The sequence below is a fragment of the Saccostrea cucullata genome, unplaced genomic scaffold (assembly GCF_032062105.1).
Source record: "Saccostrea cucullata isolate Sc308-1 unplaced genomic scaffold, CSIRO_AGI_Scuc_v1 ctg1716, whole genome shotgun sequence".
NCBI classification, from domain to species: Eukaryota; Metazoa; Mollusca; class Bivalvia; order Ostreida; family Ostreidae; genus Saccostrea; species Saccostrea cuccullata.
Window position 1 is genome coordinate 50898 of NW_026938586.1, and position 26541 is coordinate 77438.

At 35.0% G+C, this 26541-nt stretch overlaps 1 protein-coding gene across 4 annotated transcripts; it reads left to right on the plus strand.

Annotated features, from left to right (window-relative positions):
* The first annotated feature begins 1109 nt into the window (after window positions 1-1109).
* On the plus strand, window positions 1110-25818 carry LOC134250715 (homeodomain-interacting protein kinase 2-like). Of its 4 annotated transcripts, none has more exons than XM_062733080.1 (16): window positions 1110-1536; window positions 2149-3147; window positions 9901-10024; window positions 11448-11570; window positions 12197-12283; window positions 13553-13737; window positions 14096-14258; window positions 14481-14685; window positions 17050-17138; window positions 17855-17914; window positions 18873-19067; window positions 19234-19328; window positions 19504-19767; window positions 19975-20063; window positions 20213-20855; window positions 20975-25818. In XM_062733080.1, the coding sequence occupies exons 2-16, from the start codon at window positions 2162-2164 to the stop codon at window positions 21321-21323; spliced, it is 3657 nt and encodes a 1218-aa protein (XP_062589064.1). In that variant the 5' UTR covers window positions 1110-1536; window positions 2149-2161; the 3' UTR covers window positions 21324-25818. The 4 variants fall into 4 exon arrangements, with proteins under 4 accessions (XP_062589064.1, XP_062589066.1, XP_062589067.1 ...); XM_062733082.1 differs by having other exon boundaries at window positions 1112-1536; window positions 19507-19767; XM_062733081.1 differs by lacking the exon at window positions 1110-1536 and adding an exon at window positions 1758-1859.
* Window positions 25819-26541: the final 723 nt, after the last annotated feature.

Below are 26541 nucleotides of genomic sequence, written 5' to 3' on the forward strand. Positions count from 1 at the left end.
TGTAATAACTGAAAACTACTGCTTATGAAATTAGCGAAACAAGTGCCTGTGGATGGAATACTGGACCCAAACCACTTTGATTTCTCCATACGCGGATCCAGGAATTTTTTCCCGGGGGTTACCCCGGTCATAAAATATTTTCCAACCTATATCGGGAGGGGGTGTTAAAATTTGCCTTTTGAATTAAGTTTCATACCTGTGACTCTTCATACCATTTATAAATAAATGGAGGAGGGGTCCTCGTTTTCTAGGGGGTTCAGTTTCATTTTTACTTCATATGGTATATACATTTAATATCTGTTAAGTCTAGGGCCTAAAATAAAAAATGGGTTCAGTTTCATCCGACCCAAAAAAATTTTTACGTTATTTGAGAAATTTTTTTGGAAGTTTCAAATTTTGATATGGTATATACATTTGATATCTGTTAAGTCTAGGGGTGCAAACAAAGAATTTTTTAAGCTTGGCCTAGGGGGTCCAGACCCCTTCTTCTTCCTCTAGATCTTCGCATGGTAAAATATTTTACCAATTATGAAAAGACTTTATTTGTATGTTTATGTTCGAATGAAATGGGTGAAAAGTACAGGGCATCTAACAGATATCAATTAGGGGAAGCTAGGGTGTGAAGCAGAACATTGGGGACAACCCCTGGATTAACATGTATCTTAGGTTTGATGTAAATGATATATTTAGTGACACTCAATCAATGTTATTTCAAAGGAAAAATACAAGAATCGGATATAACCATCCCCCCCCCCCCCCTCCTTCTCTTTAATCAATGGAAACAGATTTGAAAAACACTGAAAATAATCCTCGGAAATCTTCTTTATATTTTGCACAGAAGTAGTGGACAAACATGAATAAATGTCATTTCCTGAATATAAGGACATTTATTTTTTTGTTTGTTTGTGGATAATGTAAACAAAACTTTTGGCGCACTTGCTTGGAGACGAGCTTGCTCATTGGTCATATTTTATGACTTTCATATACACATACTTCCATGACGTCATAATATAGAGAACCGAACGGAAAATGTTGACTATGACCGTCCACATTTTAACATTTCTTTTTTTAATGAGAGAAGAAACAAAATAGAAAATGATGTTATTAAACTTGACACAATCAGAATTTTCCTTTTCAAAGGACACTTTATTATGAGTTATAAACTTCAAACAAAACAAGAACATGTTATTGCCATATTTTATCGGAAGTGAAATCTTCTCCGTATGGTTCTTCTACATGAACTCGACTTGATCCCCCGTATGCTACACAAGAGAATGATATTTACTTGAAGAATGGCTCAGACAGAGCCTTGATTTCGGGGGAAAAAGAAATTTTTATTGTGAACAACAGTGGTAACACGGGGCATTATAACGATATAAGGAGATGAACAAAGGAGTCGCTACAACCAAGAATTTAACGAAAACACATGTTCACGGAAATGGCTTGCGATAAACATTGATAGGGACATTGTTCATGCGACAGACGTTTTCTTACCAACAATACAAAAGGAGGGAGAGATTTTAAGAAAACTTGAAGGTAAAGTAACTAATTTTATTGATTTATTTATAGCAGGGAAGGGAAGTTGAAGATCGTGACCATGTTAGGAAATAGGTCAGTCTGTTTATGGTCAAGGTTACTCAATCGCCATGCTTGTAAATAAGTCCTAATCATATCAGTTGAGAGCTTGGTCATGTGCAGCTTAGTTAAGAGGATTGAATTAAACACCTAGGAGTGATATAAAGATATATGATTGTAAGTAAATTGTGTTGTATTTTTGGAGGAGTTATGATTCGCTGTGAGAAGCACATCTCCATATTGGGTATTGATGTTTACGTGCCTCAGCTATAATAATAGTACATGTAATTTCTGTTATGTGTTGCTAATACATCTGTGACATATGGTGTTTGTCATTTTCTAACCAGTTACTTTTCAAGATTTAAACTCTGAATGACTTTTTGATCGCATTTACAAAATAAATTTTTTGTTAATGTTGATAATTTTTCTTGTGATCTCGATTTAGTTCGCTTAAGCTGGATATTTGGACTGATAACCATCACCAATGGCAGCATCAGTCCAAAATATCAAGATATCTTAATATCTGTTAACTTAATTTTTTTGTGAAGCTTGTATTTGATGTATAATTTTCAGAAGGTAGTCCCTGATGCAAGAAGGAAGCTACAGCTCAACAATAAATGCATTTAACAAGAAGATTAAGTTGGAAGTGTTTCCAGATCTCCATAATGTAGCTTCAAGTAACCTGTACAGTTCACAGAGTCCATTACTACACTCAGCATCAGAGTACATACAGGGTAACAGCAACCAGACATTGTTTTATCCACCCAATAGGAATGCTTATAGGGACGTGGAAAATATTTCTCAAAATTACATTCGTGCTTCAACGTTAAAACTGTTAGATACGTACCAGAGATGTGGAATTAAGCGTAAATGTGAGGAATTGGAAATACCGATGCAGCTCACAGACGTGCAAACAGTACCAAGCGAGGATGAGAAGCCCCTTATTGCCACGACCACAGCAACAACAACGAACACCTCTAAAAATACGTCCTCCTCCAATAGCGAGGGGGATTACCAGTTAGTACAGCATGAGGTATTGTACTCTTTGACGAGTCACAATGCCTACGAAGTGCTGGAGTTTTTGGGTCGTGGCACATTTGGTCAAGTGGTCAAATGTTGGAAGAAAGGGACCAATGAAATCGTAGCAATAAAAATCTTGAAAAACCACCCTTCATATGCAAGACAGGGCCAAATAGAAGTCAGCATATTAACAAGATTAAGTCACGAAAATGCTGACGAATTCAACTTTGTACGAGCATATGAATGCTTTCAGCACAAAAACCATACTTGCTTGGTTTTCGAGATGCTTGAACAGAATTTATATGACTTTCTCAAGCAGAACAAATTTCAGCCTCTACCTTTGAAGTACATCCGTCCGATCACGCAACAAGTTTTGACTGCGTTGCTGAAGTTGAAAAGCCTGCATTTGATTCATGCAGACCTGAAGCCTGAAAACATTATGTTGACAGACCCCATTCGAATGCCATATAAAGTGAAAGTCATTGATTTTGGTTCTGCTAGTCATGTGTCCAAGGCAGTGTGTTCTACGTATTTACAGTCACGATATTACAGGTAAGAGAAACTCAAGAAATTTTGTGTTCTGTACTTTTTTCATTCATTTTATGTAAGGCTTAGAAATATATCACTTTTAAAAACATGATTTTTAGTACAAAGAAATATTTCAGATTTGAAAGACAAAACATATCAAAGTGTACATCCATAGTATTTGACAGTTGTAGAGAAGTATATTAAGATACAAGGTTGTGTGTAAGTCCCTGGTTTTAGGGGAATTTTCCTTCCTGTAGTGTAATGACACAATCCCTCAAATATTCTGGCATTGCCAGGTCACAACCCACTACGGTGATTCTGATAGGAGAATGAGGTCCCCACTTCAGCAATATTAAAAATTTTATTTAATTCATATTTGGTTACATATTTCTTTAGATTTTTAAAAAGTCCCTCCTCGACAAAATTCATTGTATAATATTTTTTTGTGTGGTGTAGTATAGATTGATTCTTTGAGCCTTAAAATGCAGAGGCTAATATATCATATGAGATACATATATTTAACACATCACTGTAAAAATTTGCACCAGTATCATTTGAAGATTGTTGTCAGCTGGAGGAGTTAGACTGTTGATAATGTTGATAATGATTCTACTGCATGCAGCATATGTATATCATTTTCACCCTGATGTCTATCATATATAGGCTTACCTTGTCATAACAAGGCTTGGTATATATATACATGATATATATACAAAAAAAGATTACTTGGTATAATTGCATAAATGAGTTAGGATTGTGTCACAGGCACCTGACGTTAATTATTTTTCTTTTAATAAAAAAAATATACACATACCGAATAATAAACAAGGTACCCATCGAAACCCGCCATCTTGGATTTTCGAAGTAGGTCATCACTTGTATTTTCGTCTGAAACTCCGTCAAATAAATTCCCTGCAACCATATTCTTTCTGTAGCCAGTCTTTCGAGGTCTAAACTTACGGACACTGCAGCCAGAAAGGCACATTACACTTGCAAATATTGAAAATCAAACTCGACCTACTGCTTCAACATTGAGTAAATCGCCAAAAAGTTTACATCAATATGCTAATGGGAATTCCGTATTTGTCAGTTTTGTGGTGGATCTAAAGCGGGGTGTCATAATTACTTTGAAATTTTAATGAATATTTCGATTATAGAAATGAAAAAAATGCAAAATGGGAAAAATAAAACACTTCTTATAAATATACCTGTAAAATATACTATATTAATCTATACAGGTCGTTGCGTTTGAAACAATTTTGAATAAAAGAGGGGGGGGGGTGCTTAAAAAAAATCAATAACAAATCATCTAGAGTTAATTGAATCGTTTTCAAAAAACAATAGACTGCAAACCATCCAGTTATATATATGTATACATATATACCTGGCATATGCTTAATTGAAAAAGGAGAGGGATCACACTGAAAAAGCTAGGATATGTAATGAAATCAAATATAAGCCTATGCAACATGTATATGTATAATCTGTCACCAAGAAAAAAAAATAAAAATGTCGCCATGTCACTACTTTATTGCAATACATAAAATTGCAGATCTCAACATTCCCTGGGATAATTTTAGTGTGGACCCCCCCCCTCTCACACACGTGCGTACATACTTATAAAGTCAATCTTCTGCACGGATAGCGCTCAATCAGGGCATCAATAATGACAGTGTTATTAATTATATTTAGTGCATGTAAGTAGGGCCTTACAACCAACTCAATTTGTCTCGAAAATGTTCATTGATCAGCTAGCATGATCAAGCCGATCTTCGACATTTACAAAACATAATCGCTTTATTAATCAAGCTATATCGAAATTATTTTGAGAGAAATAAAAAGAATGTTCTTACATGTATATTACGTTGTATTATTGTCATAAGTACTAACTTTCGCCGGTTATTTTTAAAAATAAATCGCACAAATATATTGACCAATAAAAAAAGGGCTTTCCCTAAGATTTTCAAGTCGTATGTAAACTTCCGGCCCCCTTTTGGCGATTTCTCGGAATGTTGAAGCAGTAGGTCGAGTTTGACGAGGGATTTTCAATATTTGCAAGTGTAATGTGCCTTTCTGGCTGCAGTGTCCGTAAGTTTAGACCTCGAAAGACTGGCTACACGGAGTTTCAGACGAAAATACAAGTGATGACCTACTTCGAAAATCCAAGATGGCGGGTTTCGATGGGTACCTTGTTTATTATTCGGTATGTGTATATTTTTTTTATTAAAAGAAAAATAATTAACGTCAGGTGCCTGTGGATTGTGTATATAGCTAAAATTTAAATTACAGTACAATTATTCTGTCAAGTGAACAAGTAAATTTTTTTTTAAACTTTGTGGGAGAATAATTACCCATTCATTCTTAATTCTGTGAATTATTAAGAACAGTGAAGAGTATACCTTTCACAAAATCATTTATTTTATTGGCTAATGCTCTGTGTGCAAAGTTTTCTTCCATACATTAACCACCAAAATCATGCTGCTTGAGCACTCCGAGTGTAGGCAATAGTTATGTCACGTCCACTTCAGCAATATATCATTGGTTACAGAATAAACAAAGTGGACATTTCCTGAGAAATAGTCTGCCCCCAACATCCACTTCAGTTTTCTTATAAAGTGCAAGGTTTTAAAGAAAAGAGTGGTTAAGTTCTATCACGATATTAATGAAAGCAAAAGCTCTAGAGAACATGTCTGGTAAAATAATTTGATCTGTACTGTAGATCATGTAGATAGTATCTTGAGTATTCTAGTGTAGGCCTCAAAGGAAAATATGCCATTCCATCCCTTCCCTCCTCTTGGCATGTGAAAGTTTCAGATTGATTTCCCAAGTTTCATACAGAACAATTGTAATTGATAAGTTGTTTAATTATGAATCTCCTTCACATAATGAACATATATAGAAATGTCTGGGGATGGTCAGATATTGGACATTAGTGTTCGTTTGACAGACAAGTTGCACCTAGACACATAAGAGATAGGTGAAGTATTATTAATGTTGAAGTCAGATTCACATGCTAGGGGTGTGAACCGTGGCCATGATCTCTGTATGGTGTAAAACCGGGTGAGAGGTGGCCAGTGAACCATGCTGTCTTGTCTGTTATAGAAATACCTAGACACTGACAGATGGGGTAGCCCTCTGCACCTGTATGATAATCAGCTCTATCTCTTGTCCAGTTATAAATAGAGGGATTTCTCCTTCTTATTTGCATGTTTCTACAGGCACACTTGAAAGTCCTGCTAAAATGCTGTTAAAACCATGGGGCTTACATTTTGATGGGCTGTGCATTTTACCCCCCTGCAGCATGCATGCCTGTGTAAATGACATAACACATGACTAGTGACAATGTTAATGCTAGGGCCTTGTCATTGATATTTTCACATCAAGAATGCTGGTGGCAGGTTTCACAGTTAAACAGATGTACTAGAAAAGTAGACTGAATATTAACTTGCTTCTTCTTTCCCCCAAGTTAAAGCAATGCATAAATGTCATGAATGACTAATAAGATGTTTTTGTGTGTTCATGTTCATTGTGTGTGTGCATTTTTGCAACACTCGGTAGGTTTTCATTTTTTGTTTGCACAAATTTTACATAATAGCAGATTAAAATGGGGAAATACAGCAAGTTCAGTACAGCTATGATGTAATTAAGGTTCTTAATAAAGTATACAAATAGAATGAAAATCAGTTCATTAAGCCTAACTAGCAGGAATGATAGAAGGAAATGCAAGTGCCCTCATGGAGTGTTTTGAAAAACCTTTACTAACAGGGTCAGACTGAAGTACATACCGCAGCAGGAAGCTCAAGTGTTGCAAGGTTTCAAGATTTCTCCTCGGAGAAATTGGGTTCTGAGTGCTTTCATTAGCTCTGCACAGAGAGTCTGCCAATCTGTGATCCCTTCAGAGAAAGAGAAAATGAAGAAAAAAAAATAATTGCAGAAACAGTTTTAATAACCATGGCGATGAAAATTTACATATGTAGGCTTTGGAATGATTAGAATTCTCCTTTTTTATGCCCAAAGAGCCTTTGAATCAACAGTGGTTGATACTTTCGTGTTCTTTAGAGCTGTTCAAGCAACAAAAAGGGGCACTTTGTATAGAAAATGATTTTCATGTGTATATGTTAACAGGTGAATAGAATTTTAATACAGAATATGCCCCTAAAATCGTTGCCAGACACGGAGAAGATAGCAGTTTGGTAACATAAAGATACACTTGGCTGCCAATTTCTAACAAAGTTTATTGGGAGGGTCTGAGTTTGCGAAAACAACAGGCTCACAAATCACATTCCTTTCTAATAATTCACCAAATCCACAACCAAACGCCAGTCGCTGATTAAGAGAGATCAAGGTGAAAAAATTAAGAAAGCTTATAATAATGATGAAAGTGGTGAGAAATCTTTCCCCCTTTTGTTATGTTGAATCATTGAAATTCTAAGGTGATTTAAGATTACAATGTAAGATGCTATGAAAAAAACCTTGGGTTATCCATCACCAAGGTTCTTAATGCCTAGTTATACTGGTAGAAGATATATAGATCTTTAAATGCATTGTATGTGTAGTTAAAACTGCTCTAATCACACTAATGTAGCCCAGTACAGCAGGTTCTGACATGGGATTGGCGTAAACAATGGTATTAAAATCCTTTTTATTGATGGCAGGTCTGTTGATTACAGTTGATGTCCATTACTATGGGGTACTAATTAATTAATAGGATGGTCTCCTTCATGACAATGGCTAATTCTCTATAGGACTTATACTAGGCTCTGACACTCCTGGACTATTCCTTTATATTAAAAGCTGGGTTTGGACCTGTCCGACCATGCATTTTTTCCTGTCTTAAAATCCAAGATTTAGAGTATTGAAATGTAGATCTATGAAAAGCCAAAAATAAAATGCTCAAGAAATGTAAAGAACCTTAAGATCTAGCAATCTTAGACCCTCATCAGCATTTAGGGTTAACTAGGCTATGCATAAATCAGCAGTTTTAAGGTATTGTCACTGAACATGTTGAACCACTTTATATCATATACAAGTTAACTTCTGAGAGAGAGAAATGTCAGTAATAGTGTAGTGTGTTTATAGTTTTATGAACGCTGATGACCAGAGAGATTTTATGTGTTTGTTCTGTTGTGTTAGCTAGGCCACCTGAAGGCACTGCATAGATAGGACACACATAGACCAAGTCAACAGAGTACACACACATAATGCCTAATTTGTGATAAATATTTAAAAAGGGGGGCTGGATTAAAGGTATTCCCTAAATAACTGTAAACAGGAATAACATACTGAAACAGGATTTGATTTCCCTTTGTCTGGCCACAAGGGGGAAACCATTAGCATGCAGGCTTCCATAATGATAGGCTGTAGTGAAGGTACATATTCAGAGGAAGGCGCTATCAATCTAAGATTTAATAAGACTGTTGTCACTCTATCCTATCAATAATAAGGGCTTTTCACTCAAAGGAAGTAACTTGCTGATTTTTCCATGGCAAATTATAATGTTTGATTATTTTGGTGAAGAAAAGTTACTTTAACAAAGCCCCATGAAGGAAATTTTGTTGACTTAAAGCTCTGACGTGAGAAGACAAGACGGCTTACGCATTTAAATAACAGAGTTATTTTGGCACAGGTATGAATGCCTGTTTCCTAGGGCATGCCACTTGGATTGTTTGGGGGTCAATATTCAAATTACAGATGGTGTGAGCAGGAAATGGAGATATTGTGCTGATTAAAAGTCCCACAATGGCCTTATGGGGGGACTGTATACATGGTGTCTCAGTCCCTCGATTACTTTAGCAGATAGGACCCCTGATAAAGCCCGCTATCAAATGTGATGTTAAAATCAGGTGTCTACATAGGAGACCACTTAAGAATGTAAAATCCCTAGTACAAAGTGACGTACATCATGTATATATGTATTTAACTATTTATATGTAGCAATTGAATGCTTTAATTTTGAATTATGTTTAAGCATAAGTATGAACTGAAGACATTGTTAGTTTATAAAGAAACAAATGCCAATAACAAATACTTAAGGGTGTCCTATTTTATTTAATTGATAAAGAACACACAGTGTGAAGAGCTCCACTTGCACAGATATTATGGAGGTCATGCCTGTGTTCTGTACTTGAACTCCCAGTCTCTCAGCATCTTGGATGTTGTTTACAGCTTTAAATGCCTACTTTGTTGTATTGTTGTTACCCAGGTATTGCAATAGCATGGCAACTTAGGGGAAATGAAAATATAGGTTTGTTTCCTGTAATATGATTGTAAAAAAGTATAAACGTAAAAATTACACATCTACGTAGGCTTAATTTTAAGAAAAAAAGAAACAGTCATTGATAATAAAATTTCCAGAATGCTAGATACTAAGGGTAATGGTATTCAGACATACTTTGGGCTTTAAGACATTTTATCATGAATTTATGAATATCACACTCTAAGGACATGGACAGTTTTAGTGCTTTCCAAATATACCTTCACCAAAGCATCACCAAACCATAATTCATTGATTTTAAAGTAGGAAGTGTAAAGCCAGTTTCATGTCCAAGATTAAAGAGAAAATTTAGATGAACCCTATAAAATATATAATTAGACCTATAACGTATTTTTATTTTTATTTATTTATTTATTTATTTTTATTTTTTTTTTTTGAAAAATCAGAATGACTCTCCAATGGATAAGTCAGGCACAGGAAGCAATTTTATCTGAGCTTCTACGTTCTTAACATATTTGTGGATTTTTGTTCTGTGTAATAATGACATTTTGTTTGCTTTTCAGAGCTCCTGAGATCTTGCTAGGCCTTCCGTTTTGTGAAGCAATAGATATGTGGTCCCTGGGCTGTGTGATAGCTGAACTGTTTCTGGGCTGGCCCCTCTATCCAGGCTCATCAGAATACGACCAGGTAAATAGACTAAGACCGTCAAAAGCATGAACATCTTTACATATTACTGATATATCCACACACCATTACCCTGACCATTTCTGCAAGAATTAACAAAACAGTCATGAAAACATGAAAAAGATTGTTTCAGCAGCTTGCCAAGAATAACTTGTCTGAACTTGATTAGAAATTGAACACGAGCCATTTACTGGCTGTTTCTGAGTATTATGTGCACACTTGGAAAGATGCTAATGAAAAATAAGCTCTTCAGGTTTTTCTGTATCCCCATTGACATTTCCTTGTGTCTGCCAGTTCTAGAGTTGGCGTAGTTTTAGCTTGACGTGTAATCCTCTTAAAGGTATTGTTAGCTGTGGAAGCTGACAATGGAGGAGTAGCTTGAGGAGTTAATGGGCTCAGGTGATAAAACATCACCATGCCTTGTGTAATCTGAAGCCTCTCATCAACTGGATCTCCCAGAACTGTGCATTCTGTTCCCTGTCTCTCTGTGCATGTTGCACATTCTTAACATGCAGATCTATTAAGGTCGTGTTTCTCTTCCTTGTGGGTTATTAATATTGTTCAGCTGTTCCAGAAATGTGTTCTTTAGCATGTTTCGAGACAGAAAATAATGAATGCAGTTTTATGTATTGATGCACAGTGTAAATTGAACCATGATTTTAGGATATTCATTATTGATGATATTGAAAAAAATCTTTTACTCTTTGACTTTCAAATTTTGAATAGAAAAAAAAATTAATGTAGGCTAAGGGTTATCTTCTTTTTAGTTATGATCCATTATATATAAATTTATACATTATTATTTTAGATAAATAGAATGCCTCTGGCAGAGAAAGGGCACATTAACCTACTTAAAATCTCTGTTGTTAAAATCTGGTTTTGTTTCAAATGGTTGCCTGCTCGAGGCATGAAAATTGATCTTGGAGCCAGTGAGAGAAGACAGATTTAAATATATATATTCAGTATTCCCTTCATGCCAGATATGTGAAAGTATGGATAAAATCATGATTCCAACTGACTGATAGATGATTAAAATAAATTTCAGCTAACCAATATGTCTTCCATCTGCATGTTTTCAGACATGCCTGTGATTTGCCATAAAATTTATTACATTCAAAGTGATACCTTAATTAAGCATGTTAATTAAGATGTTGTATTTTTATGCTTGGATTGTATTTAATTACTAGCTATTCAAAAACCCTTTGTACGTAATGAAAATGAAGGATATTCAAAGCTTTTACATGCTTCTTTATAACTGTATTAAATTTAGAACAATCTTAGAAAAAAAATGGTAGGCATACATTGCAAAATATATTTTTCAGCATGTTGATTCCTATTTGCCTACACCTGGAAACAAACATGTTATGAGTAGATCTAACGTAGAAGTTTCCTTGTGTTGTTTACGATAGAATTTTGTCTGTTACAGATCCGCTACATCTCCCAGACGCAAGGCTTGCCAGCAGAACACATGCTCAGCGCAGCTACCAAAACAACCCGATTTTTCATTCGAGAGAACACAGATAGCAACTATCCATTCTGGAGGCTTAAGGTAGCTGAGCGCTCCTAATGAACACTCAGTCACTCCCAATCAATAGAACCTTCCCATATTCGGGAAGAAGACATTGATGTACCCAAAATCCATAAAAAAATATCAGACAAATTAAGTTTGGGTGACAATAAAACAAATAGTCTTGGGCATGCATAATTCAAGTGATTTACGTAGTATTAGCTGTTTCGAGGGTGCTAATTTAGTGGATGTTATACCTGATGGGCATAATTTTCTCTTTTGGCTGAAAATTATTGTCTTTTTCATTGGCAATAACTGTTTCCCTTGGTTTTGCGTAGAAATGATTGTTGTCGTGTATATGTATATCAAAATGCTAGCAGATCTTGATACATTGCAGTTGGTGAATTCCAGTGGGTGGGAGGAATTTAATTAATAAATAGTAACATATTATGTATTACTGTCATGTTTTAAGTCTGAATGTACCACAACAGGCATAAAATTTAGATTACGACCAGCATATGTTATTGCAAACATTCTTATAGAGAAAAACAAAAACAAATTTATAATATATTGATAAATTCATAAAACCTCTAAAACAGATTGATATAGTGCTGAGAATTTCAAAAATTTGAATTGAATAAATGTTGATTTAAATGTACTTTTTTTAGACTCCGGAGGAACATGAGGGTGAGACGAAAATCAAATCAAAAGAGGCCAGGAAGTACATCTTTAACTGTCTGGACGACATGGCACAGGTATATACAGGACGCGAGACAAGGAAGAAACAGAGCTGAAGGGGTGCCATATCTTATTGACACACTTCATCTGTAGATGGTGTTGAAGCCCCTTGTTTGATAAAATACTTTTTGTATTGGATGTTTGGATAAAAAGGACTCGCATATGATTAAGATAAAAATTATAGGGGTTAGATGAAAGTAAATCATGGTGTAAAATTCTACTAGGAAAAAACGGGGGGAAAGATATCCAGGAATAGTAGTAAATAAAACACCGTTAAATGTAACGAGAGGAATAATTTTGATAATGAGATTCATTGCTGACCAAAAATGTTGGAGGCTAAGGAGGGAAGAAATACTAAAATATAAAGAATATTAACTGGGGAAATGATGTAAAAGGAAACGAGTGAAGAGAATAAGCAGAATGGTAAACACTTGAATCATTCAGTAATCACCAAATTTTTGAAAACCTAGAACATTTTTCAAAAACGGGGTCTTTTTATTTACATTTCTTTGAAGACTGGAAAGGATATTTCGGTGCTTAACAAAGTTCACAATTTCCTGTTATTTGGAAAAGGCTGTGTTATCGCAAAAAAAAATTATCTAAGCTGTTATTGTTTGTTTTAAGTCTTATTTTGATACCCACAAAGAAAAATTTCCGTAAAAGATGACTAAGCCCATACAAGCTTATCTCTGGAGCCAGCATTCAAGGTGTTTTCCTGCACACATAAGCTAGTCTGCAGATGATTGGCTGTTAGACAATTGATATTTCTTAATTAGTTTTCCTCTCTGTTTTCTTTGTTTCCATGATGATGAAAACTGATAATTGAAAAAAAGGAAAATTGTGTAAGCACAAGTGCTTCATAATAGAAATATTGATAAAATAATACAAAGACATAAAGAAATGCACACACACCTTCTTTTGTGAGAATGAAGTATTCCACATTCATCAAAGAAAAACTGAAGAACACAGACTGCTGTATAAATTTTGAATGGGCCCCTTCAATGTAACATGAATGTGTCTTGTGAATAAAAGTAATAATAATGCAGACCTCATCTCACAAAATTCTTTTCTAGTTCTACATTACCTATATTTTTTAAGATTTTTATCAAAACCCTGAAATTTTGAATAGCAGAACAATTTTAATGATCAAAATATAGAGAAATTGATGGATAGCCTTGCACTCAAAAAGATGTTAAAACAGATTTCTTCCTATTTAAAAAAAAATAATCACAAAATCAAAACAAATACATAAGAATATATGTGAATTCTCCTCTGTCCTGTTTCAGATTAATGTGCCCACTGACCTGGACGGCAGTGAGTTAATGGCAGAGAAGGTGGACAGGAAGGAATTCATTGACCTTCTGAAGAGGATGCTGACCCTGGACCAGGAGAGAAGGATCACCCCCGGGGAGGCCCTGAATCACCCCTTCATCACCATGGCCCATCTCATAGAATACGCTCCATGTAACATGTACGCATTACAGTCTTATATTTTATACCATTGTAAAGGAAGTGGGGATTATGTTATTGCCTTTCTCATAGAATATTTACAGTAAAACTTTTTTAATACATACATGGATGGTTCTAAAATTGTAAACATTGCTTGTGAAATTTTAGGGTTACAATAAACTTATTTTGTGTTCTATAGAGATTATTAAATAATGAAATTTATTTTTTTTGGTAACAATATATGATATTGCCCTGTGCATCTGAAATTAAATTACACACAAACAGTATGGAAATCCTCAAGCATCACTAGCCATGAATGATCTAAAAATTTGACACATGCATTTTGGATTTATTTCATATTCTTCTCTTTTCATTTATAGGTTCAAACAGAGTTTGTCAGCAATGGACATTTGTCGACGGTCGGTGAAGAGCATATTTGATGTGAATCAAAACACAAGTTCCATCATGTCTAATCTGGTGCCCCCCTCCACAAGTAATCTGACTGTCAGCTTCAACAACCAGATCAATGCCCTGCACACACAGGTATGTTCTAAAATTGGTCTAGTAAGAGGACTAGCACTGGAATAATGTACAAAGCATGTTTTCTATATTTTAGAAAATTAGCAGTGATTTTGATATAAAAGGTTTTAAGCAAAGAAATTTTGGAGATGCTGACTGAAAAATGAAATTTGAAAAAAAAAAAATATACTGTGAAATCATTTTGTTTACTGAGTTTATGTGAATGAAATGTCTCTTTCCTGACAGATGGCGACCCAGAACTTGAGTGGAACCTCCCATCATCCGGGTACAGAACTTCAGTATTTGCCGTACCCCTTACAGTCACGGCATTACATTCCCTATCAGCCATCACAAGTTAACACACAGCTGTCAGCACCCAGGTCCTCCACACAGTTTAGCCGCACCGATCCTTTTATTCACGTCTCCTCTATAGTGGTGCCCGGTATCCAAGGTACACGTCACCCTAGCTCGCACCATTTGTTTTGGCAGTTTATTGCAGAAATAATTCAGATTGGAAGCTTTATTAGCAGCTTGATTTTTTAGGTCACCTGAGTAAACTCAGGTGACCTATTGCTATCACTTTTCGTCCGTCGTCGTTCGTAACATTTGAACATTTTCAGCTTCTTCTCTGAAACCACTGAACCAATTTCAACCAAATTTGGCATATAGCATCTATGGGTGAAGGGGAACAAAAATTGTGAATTTCATGGGCCCTGCCCCCCTGGGGCCTGGGGGGTGGGGCAAAAACCACTAAAATTAGTGCAATCTTTAAAAATCTTCTTCTTTACTCCTGGACATCAAGCAGTCAAACTGTTTGCATGATTGTAATCAGCATTGAGTCCTCTACCAAAATTGTGAAATTCATGGCCCCGGGGTCAGGGGTTCTGGTGTTAGGGTGGGGCTAAATAAGTATATAGTGAAATTTCATGAATTCTTTGAAAATCTTCTTCTCTGCTCCTGGGTATTAAATAAACTAACTAAGTGCATAGTTATGATGAGCAAGAGTGCCTCTACCAAAATTGTGAATTTTATGGCCCCAGGGTCAGGGGTTCTGGTGTTAGGGTAGGGCTCTATAGATTATATAGTGAAAATACATAAATTCTTTGAAAATCTTCTTCTCTGCTCCTGGGTATTAAATAAACTAACTAAGTGCATAATTATGATGAGCAAGAGTGCCTCTTCCAAAATTGTGAATTTTATGGCCCCAGGGTCAGGGGTTCTGGTGTTAGGGCGGGGCTCTATAGATTATATAGTGAAATTTCATGAATTCTTTGAAAATCTTCTTCTCTGCTCCTGGGTATTAAATAAACTAACTAAGTGCATAGTTATGATGAGCAAGAGTGCCTCTACCAAAATTGTTAATTTTATGGCCCCAGGGTCAGGGGTTCTGGTGTAAGGGGGGGGGGGGGGGCATAATAGATTACATAATGAAAATAAATGAATTAATTTGAAATCTTATTCTATGCTCCTGGGTAATGAAGAAACTAAATAAGTGCATAGTTATGATGAGCAAGAGTGTCTCTACCAAAATTGTGAATTTTATGGCCCCAGGGTCAGGGGTTCTGGTGTAAGGGGGGGGGGGGCTCTATAGATTATATAGTGAAAACACATGAATTCTTTGAAAATCTTCTCTGATTAAATAAACTAAATAAGTGCATAGTTATGATGAGCAAGAGTGCCTCTACCAAAATTGTTAATTTTATGGCCCCAGGATCAGGGGTTCTGGTGCAAGGGGGGGGGGGCTCTATAGATTATATAGTGAAAATACTTGAATTCTTTGAAAATCTTCTTCTCTGCTCCTGGGATTGAATTAACTAACTAAGTGCTTTGTTATGATGAGCAAAAGTGCTTCTACCAAAATTGTGAATTCGTGGATGGTGTAGGGGGGGGGGGGGCTCTTTAGATTATATATGAAAATACATTGCATCTGGGTATTAAATAAACTAAATAAGTGCATAGTTTGATGAGCAAGAGTGCCTCTTCCAAAATTGTGAATTTTATGGCCCCAAAAAGGCAAAGTTTTCTTCTGTATTATATTTAATAAGGGTCCTAATCTTCCAGAATTGTGAATTTCAAGGCCCCAGGGTCAAGGGTACCATAAAGGAGGGGGGGGGGGGCTGTACTTATATACTGAAACTGGATGAATTGTTTGAAATATTTATCAAATATTTTTGAAAAGCAAGGGTGCCTTCAAAAATTGTGCAATGTGTGGATCTAGGCCTAAGGGTCAGGGGTTCATGTGTGATTGGGGTTAAGCAACTGCTTGTATTGTTATGATGATCAATGGTGCCTATTTCAAAATTGTGAATGCCATAGCATCTGGATTAAAACATGAATCAAATTCAATCACTGGAAAGTTGTTGCATAATGCTCAGGTGACCTATAAGGCCCATGGGCCTCTTGTTTAGAAATAAAGTTTATATTTATAAGGTTGGTGAAATATAAATTGTGCTTACAATGCCTGGCATAAAAAGGAAATATGAAAAAGAACTATATGAGTAAAATTTCCGTTGGTGGATGTTTTTGTTTAAGGAAGATGGATTATTTTTGTAAGAAAAAAGGCAGACTTATATATTTAATAACAACTGAATATTCTGATGCACAGTTTTCTGAACACTTCTAACATTATCTGGTTATTTGATAGCACTGGAGAAAATAAACAATATCTGATTTAAGGGAAGAAAGACTCTATAAAAGTAATGATGTAGAATGCATTTGGATATTTTTGACTGTATTCAACTTCTTGTTGGGTATAATATGTAGATTTAAAAAAAAGAAATGACTTTGTACTCATTAAAAATAATTTTCTCCCTAGGCTTGAGCTCTCCAACAAGGTACAACCATGTTCCCATGGTAACCCAAGCAGCTCCCACATTACAACTTCAGCCCCAGCTGATCGCTCAGGTAAGATAACTCTAAAAATAGAACCAGCTTCCTCATATCAAATATTCCGTGCATGACATGTTCAGGAAGAAATTCTATTATAAACATCCTCAGGAAGACATTCTGTGATAAATATCCTTACAGGGACAGCATGTAATTCCCATAAAAACGGGAGGAAGTTTTTATAGTTATTAGTTAAAGGAAGTCAACAATTAATTAAATTCCAGAGGCAGTTTGAATTAAGGGAGGTTATCCTTTCAAGCGAACCCACCATTTTATTTGCTGCTTGCATGATTGTAGATCCTAGTCATGATATGTAATGTTATCAACCAGTAGATATGATTTGACCTAGATATTTTGTGTATGCAGAGACATGTAGAAGCATGGTTAATTTATGAGTTTTGTGGCTGGCATAACTTCTTAGTGATTATTGTCATTCAAAAGATTTTCAAGGTTAACATAAGTTTGAAATATTTGAAAGAATTTATGATAAGTTTCATATTATTTATTAAAAAGAAATTAAATGAACTAAATAAAAGATACCTTTCCCCCATTTGATTATTATTTTCATATAAAATTTGGTTTAAAAAAAAAAATTGTATTCCGTTCTTATAATAGTAAAGTTCTTTCAAAGATTGAAAAAAGTTATTGAAATAAAAGAGGATCAACAGGTAAAGAAGTAAGGCAGGAGAGTGGTGGGGTGATTTGTAGGTAACATGTTAGGCTTTCCTTTGTAGAGTACAGTGGGCCAGATAAGTCCAGTGACCATGATAGAACACCCGTTATTCATGGCAGCCGTATGTAACCCCTTGTATCATCTCATTATCCTGTGTGCCATGTTCTCTTTATTTTTTGCTTACAGTTCCATCTATTCTGAAAACTTCTCTCGATACAAACAAAAATCTGTAAAAAGATTAGAATTGCACTCTCTGAGTTTAACTTTATATCTATGTTTTAGTGTGGCTTCATTCTTTTAAAAAAAATTATGAAAGCATAGCAAAAGAAAATACAGTTTATAGTTGTTTTTAGATGTTACAACTACACAGAGCTTGGTATTCTGCTATGCATCCAAATACTTTATAAAAAGGATGCAATCAGCAATTTTCTACAATACTGTACTGTTATAATGTGCTTTTAAAATGCTACTAAATGTTATGTAATTGTATGCACAAGAAAATTTTGTTTCTCTGATTTCACTGTCTTTCAAGAAAGAAATAAGTAATCTGCTAGCTGTAGGCTTGCCATTTAACTATTTTCAAGATAATTTTAATATTTTATTTTTGGTTACACAATGCACTTAATAATAACCTTAAAAGTAAATAAGTTCCCATCTTTCGAAAACTTAAAGTTGATACATGTACTAAAGAATTCAAATTGATTTCTTCATTTTAAGAATTACTTAAAAGATTTTTTTATTTGAATGTATAAATATAGAGTACATAGATATATATCATAGAGTAGTGCTTTGCTTCCTTAACAAGTCAGATATGAGCATAGGCTTTATTTGCTCAAATACTATTTCCTGTATCACTAGTGTAATGCGATAAATTTATATTTTTGTGAATTGCATCACAAGGTATAGATTTGCTAGTTTAGAATGAAACTCTGGAGAAATATAGTTTCATGCATTCATCTCTTCATGCACGTTAGAAGATAGTATGCATTGTCATCAGGATTGTTGATAGAAAAATAACAATTAAAAAGTAAAAAATTTAAAGTTTAAATAAATTTCAAGTTTTAAGCTTTATTTTACAGAATGCTGGAAACACATGGCCAGGTACGCAGCAGGTCCTGGTGGGATCCTGGCAACAGATCCCAGGAATCCCGGCCCAGAGGGCGGTCCAGCAGCCCCTACTGACAGACACACTGGCGGCCTCCCAGGCCCTACAGGACAGCTGGAGACAGTCCTTAGTGCTGGACAATCTGGAACAGTCTTCTTTAGCCTCACTGGTAAAAAACAAATCTGAATTTCCCTACCTTGAACTTATGTCAGATTATGCCTCTACTTTAGAAGTGTTTCAAGTACAATTTGTCATAAACTGAATATGAAAAAGAATTATTACATTTACATGTTATTAAATAGGTACAGTGTTGATAAATGTTGTGTTTGTTTTAGGGATCCTCGTCTCAGAAGTGGAATATTGGAGTTGTGCCAAACAACTCGTATGTACCCAAAGGAAATGGTTCAAGTAAAAGGCAGACCAAACAGAGGTTTGTACAATTGCTTGGTAGACTGCTTTAAACTTTTACTTTCAACGTGATTGAAGAACTTCTTTTCTTCATTTGAAAAAAATAAATGAATAAATAAAAAGTGGATGTACATGTACACAGCTGCATTTTAATGGAAGATTATGAGATTTTATGCTGCAAAGTTTGTTTTTTTCAGTAGAAGCTACAAGAATGGGGCAGCTTCAACACATTTATCTCCAGTAAAGAAAAGAGTCAAGGAAAATACACCCCCGGAAACACTGGTCCCTGATGATAACACCCTCCTACAGGAGTGGGCAGACAACCTGAAAACAAGACGCTCAGGGAAGGAGCAGAAACAGACGATAGTGATAGCCGACACCCCCAGCCCCACCCCTAGCATCATCACCATCAGCTCAGACAGTGAGGAGGAGGGGGAGCACAGGTTCCACAGAGGGAGAAGGTAAGAAAATCTCGGAAGTCCAAGTGCTGTTTGCTAAACTCAGTTATTTTGACACTTGGATGTATTGATTTAATTGGAGTGTAATGATTGAAATGCCTGGAGATGCAATTTTATAAGGAATATACAAGGAACATGTATCTTTAATTATTATATAGTGTCTATTTTTTAAGTGTCTTTGAAAATTTTACAATTATATTTCTCCATTAGAGCTGGAAGTCATCGAGTTCAGAACCACAACCAAACAGGTGTAGATGCACATTCATTTGTGGACAGCAGCATTGGGAATGAATTTTTCGGTAAGCTAAGCTACATAGTGTCTGATTTAGGTATTTGTATAATCCTATGCCTCTGTAAAGACTTGGATGTGGATATGATTGTTTTGTTCTGCATTTACTTTATAAGCCTTCAGAAATGTAGCTGATCAGTTCCTTTTGTTATTTTACAGAATCCTCCAGAAGTCACAAAAATTTAATATCAAGTGTTCCTGTGCCGGAACTGACTTCTCAAGATTCTGAAGCAAAGTACCAAAATGCACTATTTAAGAAACAGTTGGCCATGACGCCAATCAAACACGAGGAAATAGAGAGGACGACTGAAGAAGCAAACAAAAATTACCACTTAGATACAGGTTACAATGTGGTTCCACCCAATGTTTCACTGGAAGTACCCAAGAAGGCAAGAGAGCAAGCCAAAGTGTCACCATATGTGATGAGTGTTCCAAAACAGGAAACATCATATATGCCATGCACCACCACTGCCAGCTTTGACCGATCAAGAGGCGGAAGGAGCCCAAAGCCAGAGGTAAAACTTCCACCACTGGAGGTGGAAATCAGCAATGCTGCATTACAGGGAAAGCTAGCCTACGTTTCTCCAACGGTTCGTAATGTCCATAGTCAAAGCCACAAGCAGGCTGCACCTGGCATGACATTTGTCAACTCCAACTCAGCTTTCCAGCAGCATAAGGCAAGACCAGGGAACATGAACTTTACAAGACCAGCAGGACCCAGCCAGTTATCACCGGTTCAGACCGGTGTAGCCATTGGTCAACCAGTTTTCCTAAATACAGGTCCACAAGTTGAAGTTCACAGGTAAGTTGAAAGGTTTCTAACTTTATACTCGGCAGTAAGATACTCAGATTAAAGGTCTTTGAGAAAGTAAATTTTAAACCTTGGGCTTTGTGTAAAAACTGAGATATTGTTTTTAACAGGGACTTTAGGAGACCACCAGCTTTGCAGGGTAGTCCAATCCATCATTATCTACTGCCAGCTCACCAGCAGCCCCAGATGGCAGCCATTCCCACAGCTATGAGCCAGTACACCCCCTTCTCCCCGACAGTGGCCCCGCCCCCTGCTCATCAGAGTCCACGACACGTCCAGTACACGACACATCCCCTGCCAGCTCATGTTCACCCTGTCCTCCAGTCGTCAACCCTCCCAACAGGACCTTACCCCACTCAGATTGCCTCCCAATATGGCAGCCTCAATCCAGCGGGGGGCATATATGCCACATACCCTCTTAGCCCAACCAAAGGCAGATCATATCAATATTTTGCATAACATTCTCTCATATGTCACCTTTTTTTGACATTCATGGTGCTATTTAGTGGTGGCTTGCATCTTAGTAATCACACACCTGTGTATTTTGGTTGTGATTAATGAACATGGACAGGAAACTGGTTGATTTTAATGATGTGGTTTTCCTCACAAATTCTTTTTAATCATTATCAGTGTTAGTTGTAGCTTATTATTTTTCCCTCTTTATAGACGACTGCCTGCATTCTGCAGTCAGAGGCTTCTGTTGTTCTTTCCCGTCTTATTCGTAGATACATGGTAGAATTTATTTTATTGGGCTTCAGATTTTAAAGGAAAACAGCCAGCCATATATATTGTGTATTTATCAGCATATTGTATATTTTACAGATATTTGTATATGTATTTTATTACCTACACAACAATCACTTTAATTGCTAAGTAATTAATATATATTGTTGCTATAGTTTGTTACATATGTGTTGTCACATTTTAGTACATAATCTTAGTATAATATAACAAGTATAATTTTAACATCATATTTATTCTTGTAGCCAGTTTATGTATAGGATTTTTAGATAGAGTGGAAAACAAGAGATCTATGTTGATTTTGGGCATTTAATACATCACTTCATATTGATAATAGAATTTTGGAAACATCTATCATAACATTTTAGCTTAGAGAGATGCTTTTAAAAAAGGGTACTTGAATACTTGCCATGAATGATATAGAGAAAAAAAAATTTCATAGAAATAAGATGTTTCTTTACAATAAAATTTTAACATTCCACTTTGCATTGTCGAGCACCAAGTCAATTGGCAGTAGGAAAAAAAATATCCTAAAAATTTATGTTTTGCCTGTGTAACTTGTTTGATGTTGTTCATCAGTGTTCAATGGTCTGTGATCTTTCAATATTCTGAATTTATGCACCTCATCCAGTAATTTGTCATGTGATTTAAATAGAATGAGGGCAGTTGGAGGAAAAACTCCAACACATGAACTTTTATTTTAGTCTTCAGTTTAAATATGTAATCTCTCGTATAAATATATATCCTTTTCCTTTTTAAAAGATAATTTGATTTAATGAAATTGGACAGTGCGAGATTGCTTTAGAGAGAAATGTGATAATGACGAGCCAAAATAAAGGGCAGAATCTATAGAGAGAAAAAGATGTATTCTATTGTCAATCAAAGAGCTAGTACACTATTTTTATAATGAGATATTGATGTTACATGTGGTGCACATATTTTTAAATCATGTTTGAACAAGCATGTTTGTGGTTTTTGTTTTTTTTTTCTTTTCAAAAGGAATGAAGTGGTGCCATTGTATAAGAAATTGTATAGCAAAAGATTTGTATTGATCCTTCTATTTTCCATGTCCTCAAAAGACTAATGTCCATAATAATAATAAATAAATTTTCTTAGGGAGTGTATATATAACTGCCCTGTAATTGTATAGAATTTTTTTTGTATATTTGTTACAATTGTACATATGTTAGAGTGGTGTATTAGAGGCCTTTCTATGCTGTGTGTGGTGGTGATATGCACTAATGTTTGTGATACTCATTCGTAGAAAAATAATGCCAAAGTCATTCTAAGGACATACCTAACTATCCCTTATTTTTGGTTATCAAATGGTTTCTCTATTATTTTTTTAATTAATGAAGTGAATACAAATTTTAATATTCCTTTTATCATGACCTGGTAGCTATCTAGATAAAAAAGTTTAAAATAAAATTTTGTCTAATTATGATGAAATTTTGATAGTGCAAATGAAAAATTTCATACTGATTTTTTTGTCCTTAGTTTGATGTTATCTTAAAACCTGTCATACATAAAAATATATATGGCAAAGACAGTTCATTTGTATCCCTAGATGTGATTTAGCATGTATTTAACACTTGCCAGTATTTTATTTTTCATAGTAGTCTTTCATGCACCAAATGGTTTTCAGTAATAATCACTGAATTATCTCGTAATAATTTTCCAATGTTTGTAAGCTTGTGATATTACAGAGGAGGGAGAGAAGAGAAAAAAAAAGAAAATGGCTAATTATTCTGAAGTCACTCTGCCATTGTTATCCATTATCACAGTGTTTTTTCTCAATTTCAGGCTTTTAAGCAGCTTGTACATGGGTACTTCAAGCATTTTGTCGTCTTAGAATTAGAAGAGTTGTCTTACCTTGCTGTGTTCATACATAATTGTTTCCCCTTTTTTTCGTTATTACTAATGGTAGCTGTAGGAATGTATACCTTTATTTTAGTATATTTAAATTAGCAGTAGAGTTCTTGGTGTATATGGATGCTTTGTCAACTATTTATTTTAGTTTTCTGTCAAGTTTTTAATCCATTATCTAGGTTAACAGTGCTAGTTTGGTTCTTGGTTTCTGTGTTTTTTGGCACTTGGTTTATTTTTTTTATCATATTGATAGCTAATGTTAACCTTGTGTGTTTTTTTGTATTGTGATTTGGTATCATTCCGTGTTTTTGAAGCACTGTTCAGTGATCAGAATTTTTAACAGGACTCTGTCAACCATTTTATTCACCTTGATTGTAAACTATTTATTCCTTTACATTTTAGCCTAGTTCCATTGATTTTTAAGGAATTTTTTTTTCTGCCTCGGCATGATCAAATAAGATGAAAAATTTTTGTCAGTGACATTCGTCAAATGAGTGCTTTTGTGATGTAAAGCTTACTTCATACTCAGGGTTGCCAGTCATTTCTAATCCATAAATCATTGCATTTAATCATAGTCATTTTTTTCAAACTCATAATATTGATTTCTTCATACAGCATATATATTCATGTATTAGACAGTTTCATATAGCCAGAGACAATTTTGCAATACTGTAATGTAAATCCATGTATGGTCATCATTACATAGTAATCATTGATTAAGCTGTGTATTTACATCCGATATCATTCTAACATTTAGTCTCTCTCATCTGTCTCAGCTGTTTTATTCAGAGGCCTTGCTATGGAACTTTCACTTTCAGTTTGGTGGTTGAAAACATTTTTTTTTGACATTGTTAGAAAGACTTTTAAAAATGGGATTGGTAATTTATGTATGTTAAAAGTAGGAGTTAGCATAAAAATTTAGCCATATAATCCAGAAAGTTTGATCTCTTAGTCAGATTTTAACATTATTTTTTCTTGAATTTATGTAGTGTTTTATAGCCTTTGTTAGTGTTTTTAACCAATATTTATATTATCTAGGTTCATATAGGGAATTCATATGTAGTGTTAGTTTATTTCAATTATTGTGTGCCTGGCATTCCAGAATATATTTATAATGAAGCAAAACTTTGATTAAATTTCGGTATTTTTTTAATTTGGTGGAGATTTTCTTAATGGCTTTCAAAGACTGGTATTTTAATTAACTGTAGAGAGGTTTGAATTAGGAATACGCTTTTGGTTTTGCCTAAGATTCAGTTTATTCATCAGTTGGAGTATAGGCATTTGGTTGTATAGTGTGTTACAAGCTTTTCTCCCCATTTTCAGTATGCTGTTATGTTTTTTCTCCCATTATAACACAAAATGTATTGTGTCTAGTCAGTATTTAGCGTGTGGTTTCAGTGTTAATCAATTTTATATTCATTTAGCCATTAACTCATTATTCATACAGTATTTATGCACCCAATTCTATTTATTCTCAAATCCTCTTTTTTTGAAAGTGAACTTTGTTCAAATCTATTTTTAAGAAAAATTAATTGTAGAAGATTTTAAAAGTATGTCATGCATATCTTAGAAGAAATATTATGAAGAAGTTTTTAAAATTTTGTTTGAATCAATTTAAAAGAAATTGTTTCTGATACCATGTTCTCTTTATTTTTTTGTAGTTTTTTTCTTGAGTATAGAACTATTTGTCATTTAATTGCACTGTCATGAAAAGTGAAAGAATCAGCATTAAAACTACTTAATTTTCATGTTAACTTTGTCAGTTTGGAGGAAAGTGCTAATGCAGTGATTTTGTTTTCAACATATTTTGAGAAATCATGTTTGACCTCATATTTTGCTTTGTTGAGTATTATTTTTCATTAATTTGTCACCAATGAGTGTAGCCATTTTTCATTGTATTTTCTTCTAATATCTGTGTGCAATATTAAACGTTGACAAGCCTGTGCCTATCTCGCAGACTAGTATTGGATGTAATTTCTTGAGGATTATTTTTCTTTCATAATTATTTTTTTTTCTTGAAAGAGGGTGTCGAAAGGGGTGGTTGGGTGTGTATAAAATTAAAATGGAAGATCTCATGTTTTAAAGAGAATACATGTATGAGATTGTATTGAACATGTTTATTAATTTTGGGTAAAGTCATTATGTGAATTTTAAGGGTAGAGGGGCTTTTTTTTCTAATCTGACGTGGATGTATAGAGGGGCTGTTACATTTGTAGGGAGAGGTTTGTGAGATAGGCCACAGAGAGTACTTATCACAGCTCTTTGTTGTGTTGATCTGAGATATATCAAATGTAGAAATTAACTCACTTGGGATCAATAGGAATAAATCTTCACAGAAATTTTACACAGTGTTTGTTTTATATGTAGTGACGTCCTTTAAAGGATGCATTAGGTCAACAGAGATTTAAATATATATATATTGGCTGTCGCAAGTCACAGGTTGAGGGAAAGCTGAAGAAAGGAATGGATAATCAAAAGTACCAGAGTTAAATAAGTTTTAATATTGGGTGATGATGCAGGAGGAAATATAATACCCCTGGGAACAAAAGCCTAATAAATCAATCTTGGAAGAGTCCACTTTTTTGAAGTCTGCTTTCCATAATTTTTTTTTTTATATAAAAATGTGGATAAGTGCCGTAAGTAAGTTTCAACCTTCTTTGCACATTGACATAAGCGAAGAGAGATAACTCGAAATAGTGGATCAATAACCGAGGATTCAAGTGGATAGAATCGTCGCTAACCATGGCCAAATGTACGCTCCACTCCCATTCTGGAGAGAGCTATATGCGGACTCCGGGTCATGGCTAGAAACGATGAATGAATTCTCTTTAGAGAAGTGGACAGACTTTCGCCGGCCTGGGTGTAGGTAATATCCTGCCCACTTCTCCTAAGAGAAAAGGATGGTTGATGATCAGGCACATTAGTAATGGACCCCTATCCCCCTACCTCTCCATTTTTTAGGATCGATACACTTTCTACTCCCTATTCTATTCGTCTACAATACATTACGAATTTATGGTGATGTTATCCTTCTGTCTCAGTTAGCGATCTTTTTTTGGACTGCTAC

Bases quoted from the DNA above. Each gene is read 5' to 3' on its own strand.
- LOC134250715 (XM_062733080.1), top strand. From the start codon at position 2,162: ATGCAAGAAGGAAGCTACAGCTCAACAATAAATGCATTTAACAAGAAG. The intron at 17,139-17,854 runs GTAAGATAACTC...TTTCCTTTGTAG, and splicing joins AGCCCCAGCTGATCGCTCAG to AGTACAGTGGGCCAGATAAG. The intron at 20,856-20,974 runs GTAAGTTGAAAG...TGTTTTTAACAG, and splicing joins CCACAAGTTGAAGTTCACAG to GGACTTTAGGAGACCACCAG.